General features: G+C 51.4%; 1 protein-coding gene across 2 annotated transcripts in view; it reads left to right on the top strand.

Annotated features, from left to right (window-relative positions):
• Window positions 1–25,639, top strand: part of pxdc1b (PX domain containing 1b) — a 191,338-nt gene that overhangs the window by 42,629 nt on the left and 123,070 nt on the right. Inside the window, exon 5 of one of the 2 annotated variants that reach the window (XM_072509995.1) lies at window positions 12,055–13,230. The exons of the other annotated variant lie outside the window; for it this stretch is intronic. Coding sequence (XP_072366096.1) covers window positions 12,055–12,169 — 115 coding nt within the window. The 3' untranslated portion in view covers window positions 12,170–13,230. Of the gene's footprint in view, window positions 1–12,054; window positions 13,231–25,639 lie in introns of those variants that run through there. 2 annotated transcript variants of the gene reach the window in all.

Below are 25,639 nucleotides of genomic sequence, written 5' to 3'. Positions count from 1 at the left end.
CCCGAACTGTTAGACTTGTCTCTAAAATGTCCTCACCTTTGCCTCCCCGGATTGTGCAATGAGCAGCTTTATATGTGCTCAAGGGAAATCCCAGTTAATGTCCACCACCTGCCCACAATTAAACACAATTAATATATAATTAACATTTTACACCTCACCTAGCAGATTTAATAGGAAGTGTCAGCTATCACTACAAACAACCACCAAGGTAAATAAACCCCACCACAGGCGGCCCATTTCGAAGTGCTCGACTTAACTCAGTGAAAACCATGGGAAGGATCCTCCGTTAGCCGATGCCGAAATCGGGGTGTGCGATCGGGCGGTGTATAACGTCCGATGCAAAAATCGTGGCAGGCACTGGTTTGACGCCAAATTGCAATGCTCCGTCACCTCGAAAACGGCATCAATGCGACGCTTGCTGCGTGTAATTTAGTCACCGTTTGAATATCATTAGTGGGCCCACCCGCAATTCTCGGCCTCCGATGGGCTGAGTTCCTGACGGCACAGTCCACGTGTGCTCTCGAACATCATGGCCGCGATTCTCTGGTCCGGCGCCAGAGTGCCGGCGCAAAGACGGGAGTGCTATACACCGGCGCCGGTTTCGAGAGCCGATTCCCGGGTCCTGGGGGGGGCCAGCACTGGAGCGGCCCACGCTGCTCAAGCTGCCGGTCCCGGCGTCGCTCGGCGCCGCGGGGTCCGCACATGCTCAGTTGGGCCGGCGCCAACTAGCGCATACGCACTGCCCGTCATTCCCGCTCGTGCCCCGGCGCCAAATGGCGCAGGGATCCAGGAGCCGATGCGGTGGAAAAGAGGTCCGCAGCCAGAGAGGCCGGCCCGGCGATCGGTGGGCCCCGATCGTGGGCCAGGCCACTACGGAGGGCCTCCCTGGGGTTGGACCCCCCCTCCACTCCCACAGGACGCCCCCGGACCCTTCAGCCCCGAGCATGTTAGAACGGCGCCGGTGGGACTCGGATTTTGTCGGACGGCTGCTCGGCCCATCAGGGCTGGAGAACCGCGGCGCCACCGGAGGATCGCCGCCAAGGCCGCTTGCGGCGATTCTCCGTGCGACCCGGCGCCATGCGCGCCCGCCCGTTTTTTCACGGGCAGCAGAATGGCTTTGGGGCGGCCTGGCGCGATCCGCGTGGCCCCCCGCAGATTCTCCAGCCTGGTGGGCGGGGTCGGAGAATCCTGCCCCGTGAACCTGGCGTGGTGGCTGCTGGGAGAGAGAGAGGGCATACGGACAATGTCCAGCACCGCCATACTTTGCCGACTGTCGTGCCGCTGGCCAGGAGGCTTCTGCCAGGGCTGTGGGGAGTAGTGGGGTGGTGGCCAGGAGGGGTCGGGGTGGACGGGTACGCAACACCATTACCGCAGCCGGCAGGTCAGCCATGCGGCTGCGCACATCGCTGATATCCGGCTGTAAATCTGGTGCCCTGTGTCGTATAGGTGACCCCCACGGGGCACCCCCTGGGTGTCCTCTGGCCCCAGCCGGCCCATCAGCTGTATGGGTGCTCCAGCGCAACCTGTCCCATCTTTTCGGCCCCGATCAGTGTGTGTGGGGGGGTGTATAGTTTATGTGCGTCTGCAGCTTGTCAGCCATGCAAGTGTCCATCATGGACCCGGCGAATCCCACACCGTTTTTCAGGGGAATCGATGGTGTTCTGCGCGGTGCCGGTGCACGCCCCTCACCTGTAGCAGAATCAGCGCAGGTGCGGCACAGATTATCCTGGCGTAGAAATCCACGGATTCCCCGTTGGCGTCCACACTTAGTCGCAGAAAGGGAGACGCCGGCCCCATTAGTGTGGGTCGTTTTGAACAGCAGTTTTTTGTTTGAAAAGGGTATTTGTTACACTCAGACTGAGGAGTGGTGCATCCTGGGTATATGGGCTGCACGGTAGCACAGTGGTTAGCACTGTTGCTTCACAGCGCCTGGGTCCCGGGTTCGATTCCCGCTTGGGTGACTGTCTGTGCGGAGTCTGCATGTTCTCCCCGTGTCTGCGTGGGTTTCCTCCGGGTGCTCCGGTTTCCTCCCACAGGCCCCGAAAGACGTGCTTATTAGGTGAATTGGACATTCGGAATTCTCCCTCTGTGACCCGAACAGGCGCCGGAATGTGGCGACTAGGGGATTTTCACAGTAACTTCATTGCAGCGTTAATGTAAGCCTACTTGTGACAATAATAAAGATTATCTTTACTGAACAATCAACGTTTTTGTGCAGTGGAATTCCATCAGACTTGCCACAGAAATTGGGCTTGAAGCGCAACAGGAATTCTCAAAGTTCCTGAAGATGCCTTCCCGGCACTTTAAGCTGGGAATCCCTGGACTGCTGCTTGAGTCTTGCCAGTGTCACTTCGCCCAGAGGTGCAGCCCTGTTTTATAGATGTAGCGAGGGTTTCACCTGCACCTCCAGTGAAGCAACACTGGCAGAGCGGGAGCAGCTGTGCAGAGTGGCCCAGCCTTCATTCCTCAACTGACAATTGAAGGGTGGGCTCAGGACCAGAGAGCTACTCTGGCATAAGAGGAGCAACAGCATGGCACAGGCCTGAGCCTACTAGAGGAAAGGAACATGGGAAATCAACAAGGAGCTACTTGCAAGTGGTTGGACAGCTGTATTATAGTTGAACTCAGTCCTGCCATTAACTGACATGCACAATTTTATGATAAAGGGAGATCTTTAACTTTAAAAAAAAATTCAAACTCCCAGTTATTACCTGAAAGAACTATGCCACAGGATTTTACGTTTTAAACAAAGAAACGTTTAGTATACAAGAATTAAACAAGGCAAGTACTATTAACTTAACACTGTATTTCTTAAACCCTTATTTTTAAGCCTGAAAATATCAATGGGTGACTCGCTACTCTATTTTTATTTCTACCCAAGAGTTTCCCTATACCTTCTAGGACCTTGACGGTTCCTTCAATTCTCTGGAGACCAAACAAAGGTATGCCACAGCTCTCAGGAATTAACTTTGATTTTCCCAGTCTGGCACTAGGGCTTCCAGACCCCACCGTCCCTGTGGGAATTCCACTGTCACTCTCTTCCATTGCTTTATCAAGCAGATCTAACAATTTTAATTCATCATGTATTTGGATTTTTCATTCCGCCCCCCTCGCAATTACTGCTTCATGACTCCAACCCAGGGACATGGCCACTCTGCTTCTTGTTCTGGCTGCTGGCAGAAACAGGACTGCCTTCTCCCAAGCTGACAAACCATTTCTGTGAGAAAGCATACACCCAAAGCAAAAGGCTGCCTCCATGAAACCTATTCCCACGGCAATGTGGCACACCTAGGATGTCCCAGCTAGCAATTTTAGTTACTTAACTTAGATTGCCAAATTTATCTTTTGATCTGAAAAGTATATGGATACTTTTAGACCCCCTTGCTTTTCAGATCTAGGATCTGTGGAATGGCAAGAATAACTTGCTACTCTAATGAATGCTGGTCTGTTCTCCTCAGATTTACTCCCTTCAGTTCCCTAGGTCAATGGGCTCAACTGCTGTTTTATGGCTCCCACCCTTCTAACTCTGACCTTGTAAGTACACATGGGAGGACCTTTGACACTTAAAAATCTTGGGTGCTCTGGCAACTGCTGAATTGAAGAATTTCAATGATTTTACAAACTTAATTTCACCCGAACTAACGATTCTATTCCAAAAACCAATGAATCATGAAATTAGACATTTTCACAACACACATGAGCTTCCCCAACGGAGAGGCACTGAGGCAAATTCCTACTGCCTTTCTAACCGGGAGCATTGTTTTCAGCATACGTCAAACCTTGGATCTCCCTGACCTGTGGCTAAGCCACCCATCGGGCTAACTGCCCGAGCCATCATTGACCGGCTGGAATACTTGTTCCATGTGTGCTGAAGCAAACAAACAGTATTAAGTGGAGCATATTCCACAAACAGATGGCGTGCCAGCTCATCAAACCTATCAACCCTCGAAATATGTCGCACGAACACAAGTGAGAACAAGCGAGTCTGTGCAGGGCCTCTGCTCAGCCCCTGGCGACAGGCCGAATGCTAGAATGAAATGACAGTGGAGACACAAGCCCAAATTTTCCTCTTCTTCCTGTTCGCTTTTGGGCGTTTTTCCAGCAGGCACGAGTTGGAAAAGAGGGGTGCGCGACACTGCCAATGCCGTGCTGTCTCATTTAAATACAATGGATGTTTACGCTGGTCCTGTTATTAGTTGTCACTTGCACTTGATGCTGGATATATTTCAGAGAAGCAGTAATGCCTGTATTGGTGGAATTGGCACTCCTTGGGTTCAGCATTATACTGGAGCCCTGTCTGCCTGTTCCAGTGGGTCAGCCGAGTGTTACACATCCCACAGAACTGTGCTAAGAAGAAGGAGTTCTTCCAGTGTTTGGCTAATATCTTTTCCTCAAGCAGCTAACTGGAAACCTGACCAATGGCTTGTCACTGCTGAGATGTCGTGCTACTTTTAAAATGGCTGCCATATGCGCTTACGTGACAACAGCGACTTCACTTTAGAGTAAGCCATTGTATGTGAAGTATTTTGGAATGGTAGGCTGTGTATGAATGCGAATCATAAATTGTTTCATTAAACTGGGGAGATCTGTGTGTTTGGTTCCTTATTGATCTCCTTATATAAAGAAAGATATACTTGACTAAGAGGCAGTGCAACAGAGGTTTAACAAACTTACTCCTGGGATGGGAGGATTGCCCTGTGAATAAACTGGGTTTAGTCTCTGGGGTTTAGAGGAATGATAGGTGGTCTCGTCAAAACATACAATTCTTTAAAGGGCTTTATGGTCTACATACTGGAGAAACTTGTTTACCAGGCTGAGAAATCTAGAATGCAGGGGTCACAATCTCAGAATAAGGGGTCGACCATTTAGGGCAGAGATGAGGATACATTTCTTCACTCAAGCGGTTGTGACTCTTTCGGAATTCTCTGATGCAGAGGGCTGTGGGTGTTCAGTCGGTTGAGTATATTCAAGAATGATAGAGGTTCGGGGACTGAGGTCATTGGGGGATTTGGAGATTGGATTGGAAAGTGGAGTTGAGGTAAAGGATCAGCCATGATCTTATTGAGTGATGGAGCAGACTTAGAGGGTCGAATGACCAACTCCCGCTCCTTTGTCTTATGTTGCTTCATATCGAGGCTCGCAGTGGGCCAGCGCAGCCTCCGATCACTTGAGGAAGAGGGCGTTCGAAGACCAGGATCTCAGACCCAGCACCAAGCTGATGGTCCACAGAGCAGCAGTAATACCCGCCCTCCTATATAACTCAGGGACGTGGACTATGTACAGCAGGCAACTCAAAACCCTGGAGAAGTACCACAGTGCTGACTCCGCAAGATCCTGCAAATTCATTGGTGGGATAGATGCAATATCGTTGGTGTACCCAGTCAGGCTAAAATCCACGGAACCAAAGCATTGACCACACTCTGCTGGGCGGACCACATTACCCGCAGGTCTGACCCGAAAGTCCTGAAGCAAGCACTCTACTTGGGCATTAACACAGAAAGTGAGCCCCGGGAGGGCTGGAGAAATGCGTCAAGGACATCCTGAAAACCTCCTTGAACAAGCGTAACATCCCCACCCACACCTGCGAATCCCTGGCCCAGGACCATCCAAAGTGGAGGCAAAGGATCTGGGAAGAGCTGACCACCTTGAGAAAGCAAGCTGAAGCCAACTGTCGGGAGCGAAAGGAGCACATAACAACCCGGCACCCCACCCACCCGGGCACCCCACCCACCCACCCCACCCACCCGCTCCTCCAACCACCGTCTGCCCCTCCTGTGACAACTTATTTTTAGTGTGGAAGCAAATCATCTTCGACCCCGAGCGACTGCCTGAGAAGAAGATCAAAGAGGTTGGCAGCCGCTTGGGCAGCACGGTAGCACAGTGGTTAGCACTGTAGCTTCACAGCTATGGATCCCAGGTTCGATTCCCAGCTTAGGACACTGTCTGTGCGGAGTCTGCACGTCCTCCCTGTGTCTGCGTGGGTTTCCTCCAGGTGCTCCAGTTTCCTCCCACAAGTCCCGAAAGATGTGCTTGCTAGGTAATTTGGACATTCTGAATTCTCCCTCTTTGTACCCGAACAGGCGCTGGAGTGTTTTTCACAGTAACTCCATTGCAGTGTTAATATAAGCCTACTTGTGACAATAAAGATTATTTTTTTAAAAATGTAATTTCCCTTTAAAGTCTCTTACAACCAACGAAGACAAAGTCCATTCAAGTCTATTTTATTGCTGCTATATCTTCTCAGTTTACCTCCTCAAGCGTTCCTCACCAGGGTATAACAAACTAATCCTGTTAGCTGATGGACAATCCCTCTCTCATGCCTACAGGCTCCAGTCTCTCTTCCTAGCAACTTTCTTCTCTTTACTTTTATCACTGCTCACCTCCTTTTCCTCTTCCAGACACTCCCTAATCTGCATAAACCTCTGCTGACTTATATCTGCATTGTCTAAATTCAAGACTTCTGGGTAATTGGTCCACAGAGGCAACTCTCCCCATTAGAGAGAGCCGCAAGGTTACATAGTTTGAGGGGCACCACTTCACATCAAGCACAGGGTTAGGCAAGGAGACAGCTCTCTATGAACTATCACAGCCAGTACCGAGCTCGAACCCACACTGTTGGTGTCGTTTAGAAGCACAGTCTAGCCAGTGAGCCAGCCTGTCCCCTTTTCACCAGAATCTCAGATCTCTGGAACTTCCCTCAGTCTATTCTTCAGCAAATTTTAATATTTGATTGAAGTAATTTAACTGTTATGTCTGATAACATAACAGACTGAGAATATTTGACTATGTATGTAAGGTAAAGTTGCCACAGTCCCAGATGACTATAGGCTGCTTTCCCCTTTGAGGGGGAGAGCTGACTGATGGTGATTTAACCTGAGGATCACCACACCTCAGGTGAGGAGGTGGGGTCTTCATGAATAACCTCAGCCCGCACAGGAATTGAACCTGCGCTGCATCATGAACCAGCTGTCTAGCCAAGTGAGTTAAACTGGCCCCACTATATAAGTATAGAAGTGTAGTGAGAGAAGGGAGCAGGATACTTTTACAAGGAATAGCACACATGAGTAAGAATTGAAAGGGCTTCTTGGCTTCTTCACACATGGTGAAGAGTGGTAAGATGAATGATTTACCAGAAGCTACTGGACCCATGCTCCAACAAGAGTCAGTCTTTTCAGGAACAGAGATAATTAAGATGAAACGGGGTAGATTGAAGTATTTTTAAAGCAGCCAATATATATGCTAATATTGGGGAATGCTACACTTTCCACAAGAGGGCAGTTTGTTGCTTATTTTGCCATTAATATTGCTCAAGGCTTAGTGTTTGTTTGGGCAGTAAATATTCCCCAGAATGAGATAGGAATTTTGAGCAGAAAGGTCGATTAGCTCATGCTGCTTTTCTTGGGGAAAGATATACCGGGGTAATATTTCTGAATTGGCACTGGCCGGGGTGAATCTGCTGCAATTCAGATGCAGCGCCTGCATGATTTTCGTCCATTTCTCCTTTCGAGAGACTCCTGGGTGCCATGGGCGGGCACTGAGGTCAGTGGCAGGGGCGGCATGGTGGCACAGTGGTTAGCAATCCTGCCTCACAGCTCCAGGGTCCCAGGTTCAATTCCCGGCCTCGGGTGACTGTATAGAACCTTAGTTAGGCCACACTTGGAGTATAGTGTTCAATTCTGGTCGCCACACTACCAGAAGGATGTGGAGGCTTTAGAGAGGGTGCAGAAGAGATTTACCAGAATGTTGCCTGGTATGGAGGGCATTAGCTATGAGGAGCGGTTGAATAAACTCGGTTTGTTCTCACTGGAACGACGGAGGTTGAGGGGCGACCTGATAGAGGTCTACAAAATTATGAGGGGCATAGACAGAGTGGATAGTCAGAGGCTTTTCCCCGGGGTAGAGGGGTCAATTACTAGGGGGCATAGGTTTAAGGTGCGAGGGGCAAGGTTTAGAGGAGATGTACGAGGCAGGTTTTTTACGCAGAGGGTAGTGGGTGCCTGGAACTCGCTACCGGAGGAGGTGGTGGAAGCAGGGACGATAGTGACATTTAAGGGGCATCTTGACAAATACATGAATAGGATGGGAATAGAGGGATACAGACCCAGGAAGTGTAGAAGATTGTAGTTTAGTCGGGCAGCATGGTCGGCACGGGCTTGGAGGGCCGAAGGGCCTGTTCCTGTGCTGTACATTTCTTTGTTCTTTGTTCTTTGACTGTGTGGAGTTTGCACTTTCTCCCCGAGTCTGCGTGGGCTTCCTCCGGGTGCTCTGGTTTCCATTCCTCAATCCAAAGGTGTACAGGTTATGTGGATTGGCTGTGCTAAATGGCCCCTGAGGTTGGGATTCTCCAATCCCGCGGCCAAGTTCTGACTTCGGCGTGAACCACTCCGGCGTCAATGGTCCTCAATTCTCCGGTGTGCTCCCCTTTCTAAGGGGCTAGGTAGGCGCCGGAGTGGTCCCCGGAGCTCCAGCCGGCGCGGCACGACCGGCGCAGGTTCGAGCATGCGCGCCACGGCTGGCGTGATTCTGCGCATGCGTGTGGGTTCCCATCTCTGCACCAGCCCCCGGGCAATATGGCGGAGCCCAACGGGTGCCTGGCGCGGAGGAACATAGGCCCCCACGGAACCAGCCCGCCCGCCGATCGGTAGGCCCCAGGCCACCATCGAGGCCCCCCCCCCTCCAGGGCAGCCACGGCAGACTTACCTTCCAGGTCCCGCTGCGTGGGACCTGAGTAACCCATGCCGGGTGGACTTGGCCAAACTTGGCGGGCACTCGACCCGTCGAGGCCCGGAGAATCGGCGGGATGCCGACCGGCGCGGCGGCGATCCCGCGGGCGCCCGAAAATCGGCAGCGGAGAATCGGCGAGCCGGCGTCAGGGCAGCGCGCCGTGTTTCTCGCGCCGCCCCCGGGGATTCTCCGACCCGCCGTGGGGTCGGAGAATCCCAGCCTTAGTGTCCAAAGGTTAGATGGGGTTGCTGGGGTACAGGGATGGGAAGGAGGCATGGGCTTAGGTAGGGTGCTCTTTCCAAGGGCCGATGCAGACTGGATGGGCTGAATGGCCTACTTCTGCACGGTAAATTCTATGATTTACAAATATGTATTTCAGTCAGATGAAACCTTGGGGTGGGGGGCTTCCGCAACCCGCTGTTGTGACTCAAAAGGTGGCGGGTGTTGGAGTGGTCAGGAGGCCGTATTGTGACGGGAAACAGTCACAAAATGTGATTGTCCTAGCAACGACCAAATTAATGGCCAGAGGGTAGACTCACAGTGCAATTATGGATGGGGGAGGGCTCTCAAAGCTGGAGGGCCAATCAGAAGCCTTCTGGCTTGTGAGGAGCAGCAGGCTTCGAAATAGAGGGCATTCTCTCCCAAGTTTTTCAAAGTTGAAATAAAAAGTTGTTTTTGCCATCGGTTCATTATTGTGGGAGAGGTTTGGAGGGAGGGAGGAGGGGGAGGGGAGGAGGGGGAGGGGTGGAGAAGGGACCCTTCCACAGGGTGGCCTCCAGCTGTTGCTGCGGCATCCATGCAGGCAGGGATTCTAAGCATGCCTGGAGTGCAGATCCCCTGGTCTGCCACCAGGAGGTGACCTCCAGGCTTCTAAACTGTCCTCTGCTGCCTGCAGGGACCAGGGACGAGATTCTCCGACCCCCTGCCGGGTCGGAGAATCGCCGGGGGCTGGCGTGAATCCCGCCCCTGCCGGTTGCCGAATTCTCCGGCACCGGAGATTCGGCGGGGGTTGGGAATCGCGCCGCGCCGGTTGGCGGGCCCCCCCCCCGGCGATTCTCCGGCCCGAATGGGCTGAAGTCCCGCTGCTAGAATGCCTGTCCCACCGGCGTGGATTAAACCACCTCTCTTACCGGCGGGACAAGGCGCGGGCGGGCTCCGGGGTCCTGGGGGGGGCGCGGGGCGATCTGGCCCCGGGGGGTGCCCCCACGGTGGCCTGGCCCGCGATCGGGGCCCACCGATCTGCGGGCGGGCCTGTGCCGTGGGGGCACTCTTCCTTCCGCCTTTGCCACGGTCTTCACCATGGCGGAGGCGGAAGAGACCCCCTCCACTGCGCATGTTCAGGGATGTCGTGAGCGGCCGCTGACGCTCCCGTGCATGTGCCGCCCGGCAATGTCATTTCCGCGCCTGCTGGCGGGGCATCAAAGGCCTTTACCGCCAGCTGGCGGGGCGGAAATCAGTCCGGCGCGGGCCTAGCCCCTCAGGGTGAGGGCTCGGCCCCTCAAGATGCGGAGGATTCCGCACCTTTGGGGCGGCGCGATGCCGGACTGATTTGTGCCGTTTTTGGCGCCGGTCGGCGGACATCGCGCCGATTACGGTGAATTACGCCCCAGGAATCAGACTGAAAAATCCCAGGCAGCCTCCTTAAATCGGTCCTAAGAGGTTGTCAGCAAGCATAATCGACTATCCGCCGCGTTAATTATTGAATTACTTTCAAAATCTGGATCAATGGGTTGGGTTGCACAAACTATTGGAGCTATAATGAATGTTGAATCATTGTTATGGATACCCTGGGCGCAATTCTCCGAACACCCACCGTGTCGGAGGATCGCCGGGGCTGGCGTGAATCCCGCCCTCGCTGTGTCCCGAATTCTCCGCCACCGGAGATTCAGCGGGGGCGGGAATCGTGCCGTGCCGGTCGGCGGGAATCCCCCGGCGATTCTCCGGTCCATGATGGGCCGAAGTCCCGCCGCTGTCAACCTATGCCAGCCGGCATGGATTGAACCACCTTTCGAACGGTGGGACATGGCGGCGCGGGCGGGCTCCGGGGTCCTGGGGGGGGGCGCGGGGCGATCCGGTCCTGGGGGGTGCCCCACGGTGACCTGGCCCGCGATCGGGGCCCACCGATCCGCGGGCGGGCCTGTGCCGTGGGGGCACTCTTTTCCTTCCGCCTTGGCCATGGTCTTCACTATGGCGGAGGCGGAAGAGGCCCCCTTCACTGCGCATGCCCGGGTATGCCGTGAGCGGCGCTGACGCTCCCGCGCATGCGTCGCACGGCAAAGTCATTTCCGCGCCAGCTGGCGGGGCGCCAAAGGCCTTTACCACCAGCCGGCGGGGCGGACATCACTCCCGTGCGGGCCGAGCCCCTCAGGGTGAGGGCTCGGCCCCTCAAGGTGCGGAGAATTCCGCACCTTTGGGGCAGCGCGATGCCGGACTGATTCGCACCGTTTTTGGCGTCGGTCGGCGGGCATCGCGCCGATTGCGGAGAATCCCGCCCCCTGTATTTATTATTCAATGATACAACTTACTTTACTCGCCATTTTATTGGCTATCGTAATGTAAATTTGCATTTACACCTGGTATCTTTTTTTTATTCATTGGATGTGGGCATTGCAGGCTCTGCCATCATTTATTGCCCATCCCGATTTGCCCTGAGGGGCAGTTAAGAGTCAATGACATTGCTGTGGGTCACATGTGGGACGGCAGATTCCCTTCCCTAAAGGACATTAGTGAACCAGATAGATGGGTTTTTACAACAATCGACAATGGCTTCAGATTTTATTGAATTAAATGTTTTCACCATCTGCAGTGGCGGGATTTGAACCTTAGGACCCAGAGCAGTACTCTGGGTCTCTGGGTAACTAGTCCAGGGACAATACCACCATTCCACTGCCTTCCCACAAAACCCAAATGATCTGAAATCTGAAATGCAATCGGCCGGGATGGGCCGAACGATACTCAAGCTGAAGACCAGGCACATTCCCAACTGAGGGCAGGTGAGGGAGGGGACATTTGGGAGAAGGGCTATTTACTGAATTGCTGTCACACAAATTGCATCAATTAAATCAGGGGAATGAAGATCTGAGACGCTCAGGGAGAGGAGCTAACTTTCAAATCATTCGAATAAAGAAAATAACCTGGGTCATTTCTCAGGATTGCCCACAAATGTTTCACAGACAATAAGTAAGTCCAGTCGCTGCTGTTACGGGTGCGAAATAACAGTTGTGGATGGACTGGGGAGGTTTCGCTATGTCGCTGATAGTGATGTGGATTGTATGCTTCTCTCATGTGTCCACCCACTGACCCTAGTGACTCAAACTTGTTCTCTTGCAGATTTGAAAGTGAAAGCGAGTATGCTGAAGAAGCCGAGAGCAATGACCCCAGCGCCTACGTTACAAACTTGTCCTACTATCAGCTAGTCCCTTTTGAAACTGATATCTTGGAGTGATTCTGGCGCGGGGTGTATTTAAACATTCATTCCCCCCCCCCACCCCCGCCGCCCCGTGCCTCGTTCTTTCCACCCTCTGGTTCCCCCTCCCTCGCAGCCAAGGATCAGAATGTTCGCCTTGGACACCTCTTTCAGCTGGCTGGTTCAATTGATGAAGGATACTTGAATTCAGTGACCATCTTATTTCAGTCTCTCTCGTTCCTTTGAAATGTTTACAGAACACAAAACAAAGTGACATGTGAAAAGCTGCTTTTGACTCCCCCCCTCCCACCCCCCACCCCCCCGACCCCCCCTTGGTCTTTGGCTAACTCTTGAAGATACCAGAAATCCACACAGACATGTTCAGGAAAAGCAAGAGATGTTTCCTCCAATTCAGAAAACAAAACGCATGGTAATCAAACAGTCGTAAAATGTAGACCATGGGGAAAAGGCAAGTCTCAACCCTCCCCGTCCTCTCATTTTTGAAGCAGATCTATTGGAGAATTGTCCTAAGCCACAACATTAACTTCAGTGTGAAGGTGTTTTGTTTGTATCTGGGAAGGATTCACAGTCAGCAGACGGGCCTTGGACAATCTGCCTGCCAGGCCACTTTGCTCACCTGCTGATAAAATAAATGAGGAACAGTAATGATCGCAACTCGAGTTGCGTCAGCTCCTGGACGGATCTCTCTCGTCGTGACCCTGGCCCTGGCCCTGCTTGCCTTTCAACGCACTCGATTAGAGCTTTTTTTTGCTGCGAAGCCAACACAGAAGTACCCCATCAGTATTCATACAGGCAGCATCAGCGACTAATGGGAACCAAGGACCGGGATTATTGACCGTTTGGACAAGGCAGCCTGACTGAGCGAGGATGCTGTGTCTGCACCTTGCTGCTTCACTATGCAGGGCACTGTCACAGGTCCCAGTGTGCAAGCGTCTTTTAAACAAATATGTACTAACTTACTATTTTTGGCTGATGTAAATAGTAAATTATTAAAGTCTAGATTGTTTTATACAGTGTATCTTCAAATGTATTTTATTGGAAGCAGTATTAATCAATTAAATGATATTTTAATCAATGTCCCAACCTTGTGGCTAATCGTTATTTCTTAACAGCGGATACATATTATTGTCAAAGTAACGGAGCGGTTCAGTGGCGATTTTCCTTATTTCTGGATAAATGGTATAGGAGTTTTGCTGGTCCGCAGTTAACTTTATGAAAATAGCAGTTTGCCTTTTGCCCATTTCTTTTTTCTCGGATCTTTCGATATTTTAAGGTGATTAGCAAAAGTACAAGAGGCGGCCTTGGCAAAAGTTGTTTAGAAACATAGAAACTTGGAGGTTAGGAACAGTAGGAGGCCATTCGGCCCTTCGAGCTTGCTCCACCATTGCCCAACTCAATAGCCTAATCCTGCTTTCTCCCCATAGCCATTGACCCCATTCGCCTCAAGTGCCATATCTAGCCACCTCTTGAATGTATTCAATATCTTAGCCTCAACTACTTCCTCTGGTAATGAATTCCACAGGCTCACCACTCATTGGGTGAAGAAATGTCTCCTCATCTCTGTCCTAAATGGTCTACCCCGAATCCTCAGACTGTGACTCCTGGGGCGTCATTCTCTGACCCCCCGCCGGGTTGGAGAATCGCCGGGGGCTGCCGTGAATCCCGCCCCTGCCGGTTGCCGAAGTCTCCGGTACCGGATATTCGGCGGGGGCGGGAATCGGGCCGCGCCGGTTGGCGGGCCCCCCCACCCGCTGGATTCTCCGGCCCGGATGGGCCGAAGTCCCGCCGATAAATTGCCTGTCCTGCCGTCGTGGATTAAGCCACCTTTTGAACGGTGGGACAAGGAGGCGTGGGCGGGCTCCGTGGTCCTGGGGGGGGCGCGGGGCGATCTGGCCCCGGGGGGTGCCCCCATGGTGGCCTGGCCCGCGATCGGGGCTCACCGATCCGCGGGCGGGCCTGTGCCGTGGGGGCACTCTTTCCCTTCCGCCTCCGCCACGGTCTCCACCATGGCGGAGGCGGAAGAGACTCCCTCCACTGCGCATGCGCGGGAAACTGTCAGCGGCCGCTGACGCTCCCGCGCATGCGCCGCCCGGGGATATCATTTCCGCGCCAGCTGGCGGGGCAACAAAGGCCGTTTCCGCCAGCTGGCGGGGCGGAAATTCCTCCGGTGTCGGCCTAGCCCCTCAATGTTGGGGCTCGGCCCCCAAAGATGCGGAGCATTCCGCACCTTTGGGGCGGCGCGATGCCCGTCTGATTGGCGCCGTTTTGGGCGCCAGTCGGCGGACATCGCGCCGTTTCAGGAGAATTTCGCCCCTGGTTCTGGACACACCCACCATCGGGAGCTTCCTCCCTGCATCCACCTTATCTAGTCCTTATATAATTTTATAAGTCCCAATGAGATACCCCCTGATTCATCCGAACTCCAGCAAAATCAATCCTAACCTAGTCAATCTCTCTTACATAAGTGTGAGTAGCTGGGGTCCCAGCACCGATCCCTGTGGCACCGCACTAGTTACTGCCTGCCAATTTGAAAAGGACCCGTTAATTCCTACTCTTCTTGTTTCCTTTCTGCCAAACCGTTTTCTATCCATTGAAATACACTTCCCCCAATCCCATGTGCTTTAATCTTGCACAATAATCTCTTATGTGGGACTTTGTCAAATGCTTTCTGAAAGTCCAATTATACCACACCGACTGGCTGCCCCTTGTCAACTCTACTAGTTACATCCTCAAAGAATTCCAATCGATTTGTCAAGCATGATGTCCCCTTCATAAATCCATACTGGCTCTGTCTAATCCTGCCACTGTTTTCTCAATGCTCCGCTATAAAGTCCTTGATAATGGATTCGAGAATTTTCCCCAATATTGACGTCCGGCTTACCGGTCTATAATTCCCTGTTTTCTTTCTACCTCCCTTTTTGAATATTGGAGTGGCATTAGCTACCCTCCAATCTGCAGGGACTGCTCCAGAGTTTATAGACTCCTGGAAGATGACCACCAATGCATCCACTATTTCTAGAGCCATTTAGAGATTAGCAGGCACTGGGGATTTAACAGCCTTCAATCCCATCAATTTTCCCACTAATTTCTCTACTAATATTGATCTCCCTCAATTAATCCCGCTCACTAAATCATGCATTCTCCAACATTTCTGGTATCTGAGTTGTGTCCTCTTTTGTGAAGACAGAACCAAAGTATGTATTCAGTTGCTCAGCCATTTCTTTGTCCCCTATTACACATTCCCAAGATCTGTCTGTAGGGGTCCTACATTCGTCTTCACCAATCTCTTTCTCTTCACGTACTTACAGAAACTGTAAGTGACAGTCTTTACGTTCCCTGCAAGCTGATGCTCGTACTGTATATCCCCCTTCTTAATCAGCCTGGTAAACCTTCGCTGCACTCCCTCAAGAGCAAGAACCTCCTTCCCCTTTTTGGTCCTTTTTTGCTCAATTCTAAACTGCTCCAATCCTCATTATTTTTCTTGGCCCATCTGTATGCTTCTTCCTTGGATTGGATACAATCTCTAATTTCCTTTGTAAGCCATGGTTTGGCCCTCTTACCCATTTTGCTTTTGTGCCAGACAGGAATAAACAGTTGTTGCAGTTCCTCCATGCGTTCCTTGAATGTTGCCATTGCCTATCCACTGGCATCCTTTAAGTAACTCTCCCCAATCTATCAAGGCCAACTCACAGCTCATATTTTCATAAATTCCTTTGTTAAGATTCAGCACCTTAGTCTCCAAATTACCTACTTCACTCTCCATCCTAATAAAAAATTCTATCATGTTATGGTCGCTCATCCCCGATACATAGAGTGATACACAGAGTGATTAGGATTTGGAATGGGGTGGTAGATATAGATCAAAAGTAACTTTCAACAGGAAATTAGATAAATATCTACAGGAGAAAATCTGCAGTGATATGGTGACGTGCAAGGGATTGGGAATGAGTGGATTGGATGTGGTGCATTGCGAGGGATTGGGAATGAGTGGACTGGATATGGTGACGTGTGAGGGATTGGGAATGAGTGGGTTGGATATGGTGACGTGCGAGGGATTGGGAATGAATGGATTGGATATGGCGAAGTGCGAGGGATTGGGAATGGGTGGATTGGATATGGGGGAGTGAGAGGGATTGGGAATGAGTGCATTTGAACTGGGGAAGTGGGAGGGATTGGGAATGAGTGGATTGGATACGGGGAAGTGGGAGGGATTGGGAATGAGTGGATTGGATATGGGGGAGTGGGAGGGATTGGGAATGAGTAAATTGGATATGGGGACGTGCGAGGGATTGGGAATTAGTGGATTGGATATGGGGAGTGCGAGGAATTGGGAATGAGTGGATTGGATATGGGGACGTGCGAGGGATTGGGAATGAGTGGATTGGATACGGGGAAGTGGGAGGGATTGGGAGTGAGTGGATTGGATATGGGGAAGTGGGAGGGATTGTGAATGAGTGGATTGGATATGGGGAAGTGGGAGGGATTCGGAATTAGTGGATTGGATATGGGGAGTGCGAGGAATTGGGAATGAGTGGATTGGATATGGGGACGTGCGAGGGATTGTGAATGAGTGGATTGGATATGGGGAAGTGGGCGGAATCGGGAATGAGTGGATTGGATATGGGGGAGTGCGAGGGATTGGGAATGAGTAAATTGAATATGGGGAAGTGGGAGGGATTGGGAATGTATGGATTGGATTTGGGGGAGTGGGAGGGATTGGGAATGAGTAAATTGGATATGGGGACGTGCGAGGGATTGGGAGTGAGTGGATTGGATATGGGGAAGTGGGAGGGATTGGGAATGAGTGGATTGGATATGGGGAAGTGGGAGGGATTGGGAATTAGTGGATTGGATATGGGGAGTGCGAGGAATTGGGAATGAGTGGATTGGATATGGGGAAGTGGGAGGGATTGGGAATTAGTGGATTGGATATGGGGAGTGCGAGGAATTGGGAATGAGTGGATTGGATATGGGGACGTGCGAGGGATTGTGAATGAGTGGATTGGATATGGGGAAGTGGGCGGAATCGGGAATGAGTGGATTGGATATGGGGGAGTGCGAGGGATTGGGAATGAGTGAATTGGATATGGGGAAGTGGAGGGGATTGGGAATGAGTGGGTTGGATATGGGGAAGTGCGAGGGATTGGGAATGAGTGGATTGGATATGAGGAACTGCGAGGGATTGGGAATGAGTGGATTGGATATGGGGGCGTGCGAGGGATTGGGAATGAGTGGGTTGGATATGGGGAGGTGGGCGGGATTGGTAATGAGTGGATTGGATATTGGGAAGTGCGAGGGATTGGGAATGTGTGGATTGGATCTGGGGACGTGCGAGGGATTGGGAATGAGTAAATTGGATATGGGGAAGTGGGAGTGATTGGGAATGAGTGGATTGGATATGGGGAAGTGGGAGGGATTCGAATGAGTGGATTGGATATGGGGAAGTGGGAGGGATTGGGAATGAGTGGATTGGATATGGGGAAGTGGGAGGGATTGGGATTGAGTGAATTGGATATGGGGAAGCGCGAGGGATTGGGAATGAGTAAATTGAATATGGGGGAGTGGGAGGCATTGGGAATGAGTGGATTGGATATGGGGAAGTGGGAGGGATTGGGATTGAGTGGATTGGATATGGGGAAGCACGGGGGTTGGGAATGAGTGGATTGGATACGGGGAAGTGGAGGGGATTGGGAATGAGTGCGTTGGATATGGGGAAGTGGGAGGGATTGGGAATGAGTGGATTGGATATGGGGAAGTGGGAGGGATTGGGAATGAATGTATTGGATATGGGGAAATTAGAGGGATTGGGAATGAGTGGATTGGATATGGGGAAGTGGGAGGGATTGGGAATGAGTGGATTGGATAGGGGGAAGTGGGAGGGATTTGGAATGAGTGGATTGGATATGGGGAAGTTGGAGGGATTGGGAATGAGTGGATTGGATATGGGGAAGTGTGAGGGATTGGGAATGAGTGGATTGGATATGTGGACATGGTAGGGATTGGGAATGAGTGGATTAGATATTGGCACGTTTGAAGGATTGGGAAAGAGTGGATTGGATATGGGAACGTGCGAGGGATTGGGAATGAGTGGATTGGATATTGGGAAGTTTGAGGGATTGGGAATGAGTAGATTGGATATGGGGAAAGTGAGAGGGATTGGAAATGAGTGGCGTGGATATGGGGAAGCGTGAGGGATTGGGAATGGGTGGATTGGATATTGGGAAGTGGGAAGGATTGGGAATGAGTGGATTGGATATGGGGAATTGGGAGGGATTGGGAATGAGTGGATTGGATATTGGGAAGTTTGAGGGATTGGGAATGAGTGGATTGGATATGGGGAAAGTGGGAGGGATTGGGAATGAATGGATTGGATATGGGGAAGTGGGAGGGATTGGGAATGAGTGGATTGGATATGGGGAAAGTGGGAGGGATTGGGAATGAGTGGATTGGATATTGGGAAGTTTGAGGGATTGGGAATGAGTGGATTGGATATGGGGACGTGTGAGGGAGTGGGAATGAGTGGATTGGATATTGGGAAGTGGGAGGGATTGGGAATGAGTGGATTGGATATGGGGAAGTGGGGGGGATTGGGAATGAGTGGAGTTGATATTGGGACGTGCGAGGGATTGGGAATGAGTGGATTGGATATGGGGAAGTGGGAGGGATTGGGATTGAGTGAATTGGATATGGGGAAGCGCGAGGGATTGGGAATGAGTAAATTGAATATGGGGGAGTGGGAGGCATTGGGAATGAGTGGATTGGATATGGGGAAGTGGGAGGGATTGGGATTGAGTGGATTGGATATGGGGAAGCACGAGGGTTGGGAATGAGTGGATTGGATACGGGGAAGTGGAGGGGATTGGGAATGAGTGCGTTGGATATGGGGAAGTGGGAGGGATTGGGAATGAGTGGATTGGATATGGGGAAGTGGGAGGGATTGGGAATGAATGTATTGGATATGGGGAAATTAGAGGGATTGGGAATGAGTGGATTGGATATGGGGAAGTGGGAGGGATTGGGAATGAGTGGATTGGATAGGGGGAAGTGGGAGGGATTTGGAATGAGTGGATTGGATATGGGGAAGTTGGAGGGATTGGGAATGAGTGGATTGGATATGGGGAAGTGTGAGGGATTGGGAATGAGTGGATTGGATATGTGGACATGGTAGGGATTGGGAATGAGTGGATTAGATATTGGCACGTTTGAGGGATTGGGAAAGAGTGGATTGGATATGGGAACGTGCGAGGGATTGGGAATGAGTGGATTGGATATTGGGAAGTTTGAGGGATTGGGAATGAGTAGCTTGGATATGGGGAAAGTGAGAGGGATTGGAAATGAGTGGCGTGGATATGGGGAAGCGTGAGGGATTGGGAATGTGTGGATTGGATATTGGGAAGTGGGAAGGATTGGGAATGAGTGGATTGGATATGGGGAATTGGGAGGGATTGGGAATGAGTGGATTGGATATTGGGAAGTTTGAGGGATTGGGAATGAGTGGATTGGATATGGGGAAAGTGGGAGGGATTGGGAATGAATGGATTGGATATGGGGAAGTGGGAGGGATTGGGAATGAGGAGGATTGGATATGGGGAAAGTGGGAGGGATTGGGAATGAGTGGATTGGATATTGGGAAGTTTGAGGGATTGGGAATGAGTGGATTGGATATGGGGACGTGTGAGGGAGTGGGAATGAGTGGATTGGATATTGGGAAGTGGGAGGGATTGGGAATGAGTGGATTGGATATGGGGAAGTGGGAGGGATTGGGAATGAGTGGAGTTGATATTGGGACGTGCGAGGGATTGGGAATGAGTGGATTGGATATGGGGAATTGGGAGGGATTGGGAATGAGTGGATTGGATATGGGGAAGTGGGAAGGATTGGGAATGAATGTATTGGATATGGGGAAATTCGAGGGATTGGGAATGAGTGGATTGGATATGGGGAAGTGGGAGGGATTGGGAATGAGTGGATTGGATAGGGGGAAGTGGGAGGGATTTGGAATGAGTGGATTGGATATGGGGAAGTTGGAGGGATTGGGAATGAGTGGATTGGATATGGGGAAGTGTGAGGGATTGGGAATGAGTGGATTGGATATGTGGACATGGTAGGGATTGGGAATGAGTGGATTAGATATTGGCACGTTTGAGGGATTGGGAAAGAGTGGATTGGATATGGGAACGTGCGAGGGATTGGGAATGAGTGGATTGGATATTGGGAAGTTTGAGGGATTGGGAATGAGTAGATTGGATATGGGGAAAGTGAGAGGGATTGGAAATGAGTGGCGTGGATATGGGGAAGCGTGAGGGATTGGAAATGTGTGGATTGGATATGGGGAAGTGGGAAGGATTGGGAATGAGTGGATTGGATATGGGGAATTTGGAGGGATTGGGAATGAGTGGATTGGATATTGGGAAGTTTGAGGGATTGGGAATGAGTGGATTGGATATGGGGAAAGTGGGAGGGATTGGGAATGAATGGATTGGATATGGGGAAGTGGGAGGGATTGGGAATGAGTGGATTGGATATGGGGAAAGTGGGAGGGATTGGGAATGAGTGGATTGGATATTGGGAAGTTTGAGGGATTGGGAATGAGTGGATTGGATATGGGGACGTGTGAGGGAGTGGGAATGAGTGGATTGGATATTGGGAAGTGGGAGGGATTGGGAATGAGTGGATTGGATATGGGGAAGTGGGAGGGATTGGGAATGAGTGGAGTTGATATTGGGACGTGCGAGGGATTGGGAATGAGTGGATTGGATATGGGGAATTGGGAGGGATTGGGAATGAGTGGATTGGATATGGGGAAGTGGGAGGGATTGGGAATGAATGGATTGGATATGGGGAAGTGGAAGGGATTGGGAATGAGTGGATTGGATATGGGGAAAGTGGGAGGGATTGGGAATGAATGGATTGGATATGGGGAAGTGGGAGGGATTGGGAATGAGTGGATTGGATATGGGGAAAGTGGGAGGGATTGGGAATGAGTGGATTGGATATGGGGAATGTGGGAGGGATTGGGAATGAGTGGATTGGATATGGGGAAGTGGGAGGGATTGGGAATGAATGGATTGGATATGGGGAAGTGGGAGGGATTGGGAAGGAGTGGATTGGATATGGGGAAGGTGAGATGGATTGGGAATGAGTGGAGTGGATATGGGGAAGTGCGCGGGATTGGGAATGAGTGGATTGGATATGGAGAAGTGTGAAGGATTGGGAATGAGTGGATTGGATATGGGGAAGTGGGAGGGATTGGGACTGAGTGAATTGGATATGGGGAATTGGGAGGGATTGGGAATGAGTGGATTAGGTATGGGTAAGTGCGAGGGATTGGGAATGAGTGGATTGGATATGGGGACGTGCGAGGGATTGGGAATGATTGGATTGGATGTTGGGAAGTTTGAGGGATTGGGAATGAGTGGATTGGATATGGGGTAGTGGGAGGGATTGGGAATGAGTGGATTGGATATGGGGGAGTACGAGAGATTGGGAATGAGTGTATTGGATATGGGGGAGTGGGAGGGATTGGGAATGAATGGATTGGATGTTGGGAAGTTTGAGGGATTGGGAATGAGTGGATTGGATATGGGGAATTGGGAGGGATTGGGAATGAGTGAATTGGATATTGGGAAGTTTGAGGGATTGGGAATGAGTGGATTGGATATGGGGGCGTGTGAGGGATTGGGAATGAGTGGATTGGATATTGGGAAGTGGGAGGGATTGGGAATGAGTGGATTAGATATTGGGAAGCGGGAGGGATTGGGAATGAGTGGATTGGATATGGAGAAGTGTGAAGGATTGGGAATGAGTGGATTGGATATGGGGAAGTGGGAGGGATTGGGAATGAGTGGATTGGATATGTGGAAGTGGGAGGGATTGGGAATGAGTGGATTGGATATGGGGAAGTGGGGGGGATTGGGAATGAGTGGATTGGGTATGGGGGAGTGGGAAGGATTGGGAATGAGTGGATTGGATATGAGGCGGTGCGAGGGATTGGGAATGAATGGATTGGATATGGGGAAGTGGGAGGGATTGGGAATGAGTGGATTGGATATGGGGACGTGGGAAGGATTGGGAATGAATGGATTGGATATGGGGAGATTTGAGGGATTGGGAATGAGTGGATTGGATGTGGGGAAGTTTGAGGGATTGGGAATGAGTGGTTTGGATATGGGGAAAGTGCGAGGGATTGGCAATGAGTGGATTGGATATGGGGGAAGTGGGAGGGATTGTGAATGTGTGGATTGGAAATGAGGACGTGCGAGGGATTGGGAATGAGTGGATTGGATATGGGGGAGTGGGAGGGTTTGGGAATGTGTGGATTAGATATGGGGAAAGTGTGTGGGATTGGGAACGAGTGGATTGGACATGGGGCATGCGAGGGATTGGAAACGTGTGGATTGGATATGGGGGAGTGGGAGCGATTGGGAATGAGTGGGTTGGATATGGGGGAGTGGGAGGGTTTGGGAATGTGTGGATTAGATATGGGGAAAGTGTGTGGGATTGGGAATGAGTGGATTGGATATGGGGCATGCGAGGGATTGGAAACGTGTGGATTGGACATGGGGAATTACGATGGATGAGGACCCAATTCATCTCAGCTATGATGGAACTCCTCCCTCCATTAAATTCTCTTTGTATTATTCTCCACATTATTGTAAAACCAAACCACTACACCTTGCACATCTTGGCTGGTATTCTTTTCAATCTTGCTGGATGTCTTGCTCTATAGGTGAATGCAGTGGAAATTAGGTAATGTTCGTTAACAAGCACTGAATTTACCAAGCCTAGCAAATGAAGTTAATAACACTCTGTCTCCAGGGAAATGGCCAAACATATTCATTTCTATCTGTATATTTAAAAAGGTAATTGCATTTTTGAAAACATCAATACTTCCTTGCAGTTGTACGCTATAAACAGAATAAGTGGCACAAGAAAAATGGTTCAATCTAGGAAGTCGGGATCTAGGTCACAGCCTACTTTGGAAGTTTATTATAGGTCATGTGGTCAAATCATTCGTTAAATAATGCTGTCACAATTATGAAGGAATTGTGTTTTGCAGAATAAGGAAGTAATTAGCCATAGTCCATGACCAAAGGCATCAGTCTACATTATAGAGAGAGACAATTGGTTAGATATAGTATAGGGAGGGCAGCACGGTGGCACAGTGGTTAGCGTTGCTGCCTCACGGCGCTGGGACAGGGGAATCCCAGAGCCAGCATGAGGATTGAACCTGCACCATTGGCATCATTCTATATCGCGTTCCAGCCAGCTGGAATAATTGTCGACACATTTATGTTTGTAGAATTTTTATTTCCAGGGTGGCACGGTGGTTAGTGTCATGACATTCAGATAAACATCATGGTACAAACATACACACTGATGGGCAGATCAATGGACCAATCAATACACACACAGCATCACAGCCAATCACAGGCAAGAGCATACACACTATAAAACGGGGAACACGACACTTCCCGCTCATTCCAGCAGGAGACAGCTCAGGGCACAGAGCTCACAGCAAGCCACTCAGACATTCGCCATGTGCTGAGTGCTTCTCCAAGAGAGTGTTAGGGCTAGGTCCACAGGTTAGAGGGGAATGAACGAACCACAGTAACCAGTTTACAGATGTTGTTATTGTTAGTAATAAAACAGTTGTACCAACCACAACCGTGTTGGTTCGTCTATGTAGCAGAGCACCCAACACGACATAGTACCAGGATTGGAACCCAGTAACTGTGAGACCTACCTACGCATCCTCAGGGATCCGCCATCCTGCGCCATGGACACCATCAGCTCGCCGCAGCCGCTCCAAATCGCTGGAGACCTCGGCATCAACTGGAAGCTGTTTAAACAGCGCTTCTAGTTCTTCCTAGAAGCCACAGAAAGGGAGAATGCTTCGGACACCAAGACAATCGCCCTCCTCCTCTCCACGGCAGGGCAACACGCCATCCACATCTACAACTCCCTGGTGTTCGCGTAAGGTGAGGACAAGACGAAGTACAAGACGGTCCTTCTCAAACTCGAGCAACACTTCAGCGTCAAGGTAAATGAGAGTTTCGAGAGGTATCTCTTCCAGCAGCGCCTGCAGGGTAAGGATGAGCCCTTTCAATCTTTCCTTACACACCTCCGTATCCTCGCAGTCCTGCGGTTACGAGGCCACCTCCGATTCCATGATTCGGGACCAGGTTGTTTTTGAGGTCACCTCGGGCACCCTACACCAGCAGCTCCTCAAAATTAAAAGCCTCACCCTAGCCACCGCCATCGAAGCCTGCGTCCTCCATGAAAACGTGACTAGCCGCTACTCCCAATTCCAGGCGGCTGAAGCGGCACGGCAGGGGTCCTACGCGGCCGAATCGGCACAGCAGGGGTCCTACGCGGCCGAATCGGCACAGCAGGGGTCCTACGAGGCCGAATCGGCAAGGCAGGGGCCCTACGAGGCCGAATCGGCAAGGCAGGGGCCCTACGAGGCCGAGCGGGTCCAGGCGATCGAGTTCCTCCCGGCCCGCGGCCCGGACGAGGGCAGCCATTTTGCGCACTTTCCGCGGCCTCCCGCGCTTGTACGCGGCAAAAGAGACGTCGACGCAGAGGGACGTGACGCGCAGGCGCGCTCTACGCAGGACCGAACTGCACATGCGCGGTGGCGCAACGAACGCCATTACGTCACGCAACTGTGGATCCGCACATTTAAAGCGGCAATCTCCGGCAAAGAACCGACAATGCCCCCGCTGTGGCAAGATGGGCCACTACGCTGCCTGCTGTCGAGCAGCTCAACCTGCCAACGCTCCCCAATTCCGACAGCCTCGCAGGAACGTGCGGACCGTTCAGCCTCCATACTCCTTGTCATACCCGGACGATATACAGACCGGTGATACAGACGACCGGGAACCCTTCCGCGTTGCGGTCATTGACAGGAACCGGATGTCCCCAAGCAGGACCCACCAGCCGATGCCAGTGAACAGTGTCAATCCGGGTGATGAATGGTGTGCCACCCTAACGGTCAACCGATCACCAATAACATTCCGTTTGGACAGTGGTGCCTCCGCCAACCTAATAGCATGGTCAGCCTTCTACGCTTTGAAGGTCAGACCACCGATTCGGCCATCCCGCTGTAAGAGGGTCGACTTCAACGGAAACGTTATCCCGGCCATGGGACCCTGCCAACTCGAGGTGACACACAATACATACATGGCCACACTGTCCTTCGAGATAATTGGATCATCGAAGGACTCCCTGCTAGGCGCACAGGCGTGCAAGGTTCTCCACCTCGTTAAGCGGGTACACGCTCTGTGTCCAGAAGGCACACCAGACTTCCCGGATGCAGAATTTAGGGCACAGCTCCACTCGCTCCTCACCCACAACCAGGAGGCATTCGAGGGCATGGGCACACTGCCCTACACTTACAGAACACTGCTCAAACCGGACGCCACCCCGGTCATTCACGCACCTCGCAGGGTCCCAGCACCACTCAAAGACCGCCTCAAGCAGCAG

The sequence above is a fragment of the Scyliorhinus torazame genome, chromosome 6 (genome assembly GCF_047496885.1).
Source record: "Scyliorhinus torazame isolate Kashiwa2021f chromosome 6, sScyTor2.1, whole genome shotgun sequence".
Taxonomy (NCBI): Eukaryota; Metazoa; Chordata; class Chondrichthyes; order Carcharhiniformes; family Scyliorhinidae; genus Scyliorhinus; species Scyliorhinus torazame.
This window is presented reverse-complemented; position numbering and strand designations above follow the sequence as displayed.